The sequence below is a fragment of the Protopterus annectens genome, chromosome 8.part1 (genome assembly GCF_019279795.1).
Source record: "Protopterus annectens isolate FY-2018-M chromosome 8.part1, PAN1.0, whole genome shotgun sequence".
NCBI classification, from domain to species: domain Eukaryota; kingdom Metazoa; phylum Chordata; order Ceratodontiformes; family Protopteridae; genus Protopterus; species Protopterus annectens.
The window spans coordinates 306,102,839-306,110,201 of NC_056742.1; the positions used below are offsets into that span (position 1 = coordinate 306,102,839).

The 7,363-nt window shown below is 33.9% G+C and overlaps 1 protein-coding gene across 1 annotated transcript in view; it reads right to left on the reverse strand.

Annotated features, from left to right (window-relative positions):
• MYLK3 (myosin light chain kinase 3) overlaps positions 1-7,363 on the reverse strand; it is a 391,843-nt gene that overhangs the window by 341,423 nt on the left and 43,057 nt on the right. The window contains exon 4 of the mRNA XM_044081894.1: positions 1,132-1,688. Coding sequence (XP_043937829.1) covers positions 1,132-1,688 — 557 coding nt within the window. The remainder of the gene's footprint in view (positions 1-1,131; positions 1,689-7,363) is intronic.

Sequence of the window (7,363 nt, forward strand, 5' to 3'; positions counted from 1 at the left end):
TGATAGGAGGAAAGAATTTGAAGCTAGAAAAACCTCCACTTCAAGGAACTTCAGAGGTCTCTGTATTAGAGTTCTAGCTTTTAAAAACATAGATTTACCCTTTCATAAACTAAAACATTTGCTCATTGAACTATATGCTACTTAAATGCACAAAAGACTGAGTGAGTTAATACCTTAGGAAGATCTTGGCATGTGACTGAATATAATGCATCTTTTCTTTTGAAACCCTTATTATGGAAATGTGTAAAGAAGCAAATGAGATGGGAGGATCAGTCTTCAAATAATTAAACCTCTAGCAAAAGATAGAAGCTATTATCTCTGTACAAATCATCAGTATGGCTTATGGTAAGAATGGATTCCACCTCTAGTATCCCAGATAAAAAGGAAAAGTACATTCTAAGACTCTAGGTAATTCAAAGATACCATAGTAAACAAGTTAATGAAATAGTTTTTTTTTTTTTGTTACATTATAATGAAAGGTTAAATGTACACAATCTGTTTATGGGTCAAATATCAAAGGAAAAGGAGAGACTTAATTTTTGTATATAAAAAGCCTTTAGCCATGACTTCATTTTTCACTTTATGTGGTTAACTACAACTCCAAAGGGCAACTGCTTAACAGGAGAAGCTGATAAGTTACAGAAGAAAATGAAGTTGTCTACAGATTCTATTATTTTCTTTAAAATAATTATAAGATACATATATCAGTAATAAAAAACCCTACATGTTTGCCAGTTGGGGTAGACATGCTAAGCCTTTTCGTATTTGTTTGTGTATTTAAGTACCTCACCTAATCTTATTCAGGCCCCAAATTATTATTAAATGCTGCTTGATGTTCTGTAACATTTTCTGCTGTTGTGATATGAACTTCTTGCTAAATACCATCATTACTCTGTAGAGACAGTCACATACATTAGGTGATGTCCATGCACTAAGGTGCTCAGGTTAAGAAACTGTTGGTAATTGGATATTAACCTGTTGATAGAGTACTAGTTTAACAAGGACAAGAATGAAATAAAATTCCATTTTCACTCACCCACTGCTACACATTGTAATGGACAGTTATTCTGGCACAATTATATAAAAAAGACAGTTTGCAAAGAAATTGTTTTAATATAACGGCTTGCTTACCTACTACAACTAAACTCTGTTTCTCAGGTTCTGTATTGGTTTCGGCCACTGAAGTCCCATCTACAGGTTCTCTCATGGATGGCTCTGTAGTTTCTGTCTCTTTTTCTTTTAGGTCATTTGGTTTCAGAATTATGTCATTCTGAAGTGCTGTCTTTTGTTCCGATTCTTTCACTGTACATTCAGCCCCTTTTCTGTCTCTTTCTGTCTTATTCTCCATACCACTTTGGTACTGTTGTTGTTCAAGCGTCTGTTCTGAAAATGAAGTGCTTCCCTTTACAGAGTTTTGCTTTGCAGAAAATAATTTTGATGGTCTTTCAGAATCCATTACACAGTCTTGCTTTGTGATTTTTTGTTCTTGAATAATTTTAGTCCTGTTTTTATTAGAGGACTTCTCTTCTTCTTTACGCTGTTGAGGACATGTACTAACTTTATTCTCCAGGGTCTCAGATTTTAGATTTTTTGCAGCCTGTTTTTTAGAAATGTTTATATTTTGGTCCCTCTTCTTCGTGGCATCTCCACATTCCTTAGCCGGAGCCTTCTGCTGTGTATCAGAAATCCTGCAGGATAAATACATGTTTTCATGCACATGCATATAAACTTTAATATGAGTAAAGTGCACACATGGTAGTGTTATCTCACCTGCCTACTGACAGATGCATGGAATACCACAGATGTGAGGATCTCACTAAATCGTTTTCCCCCTCATCCTCCCTGCTATGTGGTTCTGCTGCATGAATGGAAGACGTTTTAGGAGGGTGCCGTTAGAAGTAAAACATAAATACAACAAGCAAGCACACATCTCAACACTATGCCACACAACTTTTTGTTCAAACACTCATTTCAGAGTTCATTCAGTAGTCTTTACATAGTACTCTACTAATGTTAACATTAAAATGTGATACAATTCTGCATAGAAACATAATGGAAGAAAGTCGCAATGTATGAAATACTACTTCATACATTTTAAAAAGTTACCACCAGACTACAAAGCTGTGCATTTAGTAGATGGTTAAACAATAATACATATAAACTCACAAATGCACGTGCTGATACATAAATACACTCATACTTGGACATCATTGTGTATACTTTTCATGGAAATGCTATTGGTTAGTTTTACAAAGCAATCAAATATAATTATCCAAAAGAAAATAAAGTAATATCCAGCAGGTAAACCAATACCGTTGTAGCCAACAAACAGTCAAATAAATAAAAGCAACGGTAAAACGAAGCTGAACTCCAAATACCATTCAGTAAAATGGATAAAAAATGTTTTATTCACAGGTTAGCGCTTTCACCACGAATGTGGCTTCTTCAGACCATTAACATAAGCTAACAAGAGCAATTTTCTATACATTAAACATTGTAAGTTTATGTAGATGTATCACAATTTTTGGACATGTTGAGCTGCTAATACAATGTTTAATGTATAGAAAAGGTTTGTAGATAATTTACTTGAATGATGAAATATGGCTTTAAATTATCTTATAGCTGACGTCATCTGCTTTACGTGCATACGCGCAGCTAAATGATCAGATGTTTGAAATTACTAAGCGTTTTATGTGAGTATTTAATTGTATTATATTGTTCTTGTTAGCATATGTTAATGGTCTGAAGAAGCCACATTCATGGTGAAAGTGCTAACCTGTGAATAAAACGTTTTTTATGCATTTTACTGAATGGTATTTGGAGTTGTGTTTCGCTTTACAGTTGCTTTTATTTATTTGAATCAAATATAATTACTTAATTGTATATCACTTGTGCATAGATTACTGGAGTTAGAGTTGCTGGCATTCCATGGTGCAATTGTTATTTAGCAGTGTATTTAAAGGAGAAAAACATGAATTCTAATAATGTAGCATATAAATTAATTGTGCCACATATAAAGCAGATTATGAAGTCTTGAGCAGTTTTACTACACCTGATTAAGAACAGCAAAAATGAATGTTTTACAAAGTAGCTCTCAGAAAGTTAGTGTTATAGCACGCTTTAAAATGTAACATTCACAAGCAGCAGTGGCATTTTAGGAATAATAGGGGGCTCAGCGATAATTAGTATATATACTATCAAAAGGTCAAAATATTAGTTAAACTTTAACTTTTTATAGTAAGGAGAACGAGGGGTCAAACATCTACAGGAAGTGGTAAAAACCTTACATACGAGTATGATAAGATGATTTAGAGTCAATTTAAACTTGTTTTTCATCATTATTGTTATTTTATATCTCTGCACAAAACATGTAACTTACAGCGCTTGGTATGTTTCACTTAGTCAGCTATGGTCACTTTTAGCAGTTAGACATTCAATGCACTGATGATCACGATTATTTTATTTTTCATCTAATTTTTTTGGTTTCAGTGCACTCCCATTAAATGTAATTAGTAATGATATTCTAAAAAAAATGAGGGAAAGGCAGATTCGTTATGTGAAATAGGCACATGTATTGTACTTTGTATCTTATCTAGCAAGCAAATATGCTTATACCAGGAAATAATAAATACATTTTACTATATAACATAACTACAACAAACCGTTTATATATCATTCTAAGATGTGTCAACTGCTTCACTGGAATGTTTATTTGTTAACACTTTTAGGTCTGCTGGGCACAGAAAGAGAGAGAAAGAGAGAGCACCGAGTATGACCCAGGCAACCTGAATTTGATACTGAACATTGCCACAATCTCTCAGAGTAAGGGTGGGGATGTAAATGTGCAGCCTAAGGGTGGTCGTTAGACTCATCAAGCCGTCACAATGCCTGTGACTGGAAATGTGCATTCACACGGGGAAGGCATTGTAGGCCTCTGCTGTGACTTGGACTGCACATTTCCCTCAACCAGAAGTGGAGTGATGCCACTACAAATGCCCTAACATTGCAGGGGTGATGGTGTCCCCTACTGGTTGCATGAATGACAGCCTCCTCTACGCAGCTATTGCCTTGGTCCCAGGTGATATTCCACCTGTTCTGTCCCATTAGAGGAAAGGTTGATACTCAGTAGGCGCATGAACAAACCTAGAAAAAAATGTCACTTTTATAAACAATGTTCCTTCTAAAAAATATAAACACTGCTGTATTTCTACGGAAGACATTGTCTTGTCAACATTTCATCTGATAAATATGCAGCAGAATCATGTAAAGGCAATTAAAATTAAATAAATATCATAACCTCTAAAAATTCTGAAACATTCTTTAGGCTCACATATATCAAACTCACAACATAGCGGTTTAGGTGGATGGAGTTTTATTTTAAAGTGACACATTTTTTCCTACATTCTGTAAAATATTCCAAGTATATATCCATACCAGGAACAACTAAAAATGGTAGCCAAAACTACAACAACATGATATGTTGAGAGGATCAACCAAGTAGTTAGAAATAAGTATTTGTCGGCAACAAGATTCTGATTGCAGGTGAAGGAAAAGTAGTAAAAGTGCACATTGTATGTAGTATATAGGTATCACGTACACCAAATTTGTTAAAACACAGCAGCTTCAAGGAAGTGACCTCTATAAAAATGTGTGTGCATGTATGAATACACTCACATCTGTATTTGAATCTATATCTATATCAATATCTACATCTATAGCTATCTATACATTTTTAGAGTATGTGCTAGTGAAGGGAAATATATCTATACATTTTTACAATATGCACTTGTTGAAGAGAAAAAAAAAAAAATATATATATATATATATATATATATATACACACACACACACACACACACACACACACACACACACACATAGATATGGATATAGATATATACGGATATTTATTTATTTTTATTTATTTATTTAATAAATCAAAAACTGCTACCCAAATGTGAGAACTCCTGTATAAAAATACAAAAACAATAGTACAAAAAACCAGGAGTACAAAGCAACAGAACAGGATCCACATAGAATGATCTCCGTACTGAACCAAAACGCACAGCAAGCAGTATACACTTCACCAGGCTGAGCCAAAGTACAAAACAGGCAGTTTTCACTTCTATGTGGATCCTGTTCTGTCGCTTTGTACTCCTGTTTTTTTGTACTATTATTTATTTATTTATTTAACATTTGTTTACCGGGAAAGTCCGACTTAGAACAAAGCCAATTTTCAGCGGAGGCCTGGGGAAAACGCTCCAGACATATGTCTTTGTAACTTGGGAGGAAACCAGAGCACCCGGAGGAAACCCACACAGATGCAGGGAGGACATGCAGACTCCACAGAGAAGGTACCCCAGCTGAGAATCGAACTGGAGAACCTTTTGCTGTGAGGTGACAATGCTACTACTGCACCACTGCACCGGATATAGATATAGACATATAGATATAGATATAGATATATCCATCTCACATTTGTTTCCTTTGGGGGTTACTTCTTTTCCCCTTTTCCAGGAAGTATGGTCTCTCACCCACAATTTGATTCGATCCAACAACCTAAGCCTCCCAGGATGCTAGGATTATAGGCGTCCTCCACACACCCGGCGAGGTATCCCGGTCTCCTGTATATATATATATATATATATATATATATATATATATATATATATATATATATATATATATATATATATATATATATATATATATAAATATATACGGAAGAGCTGCATGATGCTCAAACCATGTTTTGTTGAAATGTGTTCACATGACACAATTTGGATGACTAAGCAGATTGTCGATAGGTGTGCAAGACTGCACAATTCTTGGGGTCGGAGAATATGCCCCTGCCTCAATATTGTCCAAGCTTGCAGTTTGTATGTATAATTATGAGGTTGTGTATGAGGTGCCACAGCAAAAAAAAGAGTGTTTTAATTTTTTTTTTTTTGAGATTACTATTTTGCATGCACCAAGTTTATTGCAAGGCATATGCATAGTATTGTGTTGACATTAATGCTGATAATGTTTTGACTGTTGACGTTTGGGTGTTTCAGTTAGTATCAGTACACACAAACACACGCATTCATATGTACATACATATATACATATATATATATATATATATATATATATATATATATATATATATATATATATATATATATATATATATATATATATATATATATATATATATCTATATACACATATATATATGGGTCCCCTACAGATAATTGAAATCCCAAAAAGTCGACTGTCATATGGCCGAGACCATATGATCGACTTTTGAAATTTCAAAAATTCATTACGGACATCTCCATATAGTGCGGAATGGGAAGATTTCCATCTTCTGCACTGTAGTGCAATCTTTGAGTTAATATATTTAATTTGCAGGGGGTGTGGAGGGCGCAGGCCCCCACAGGTGGTGCAGGGGGGGTTTGCCCCACTGCTAGCAACGTGTAGGTACATTTTTGCTTTTTATTTTTTTTTATACTATGTTCGAAATTCCAAAATTTGATCATATGATCTAGGCCATATGAAAGTCGGCTTTTTGGGATTTCGATCATGTATAGTAGACCCAGATCTATATCTTTATACATATATATATATATATATATATATATATATATATATATATATATATATATATATATATATATATATATATATATGGGTCTACTTCAGAAGACTGACAAACCAAAAGACTGAATCACAAAATAATGAAAACTCAAAATACTGAAAACATTTTTAATGCAGGTGGCAAGTCCCAATTCCAAGATCGCACAAGACTAAAGAAAGGGCAAACTCCATCTGTCAGTATTTTAAGTTTTCAGTATTTTTGGATTCAGTCTACACACACACACACACACACATATATAAATATATATATATATATATATATATATATATATATATATATATATATATATATATATATATATATATAGGTCCCCTTCAGTCGATCAAATGTTTACAAGTTCAAACCACATATGGCCGAGACCATATGTTCGAACTTGTAAATGTTCAATCGGACTGAATGGAGATTTCAGTACAGAGCAAAAAGGGAAGATTTCCCATTTCCGCAATGAAGTGCGATCTCGGAGTTGATATATTTAAGTAAGGGGGTGTGGGGGGTGCAGGGGGGCATAGCTCCCCTGCTATAGATGTTTAGTTTTGTGTTTTTTTGTTTTATGTCTTTTTATTTCAGTGTTCAAACTTCTGCGAGTTCGAACATATAGTCTCAGCCATATGTGGTTCGCACTTGTAAAATTTCAATCTACTGAAGTAGATCCATAGATATATATATATATATATATATATATATATATATATATATATATAGATATATATATATAGATAT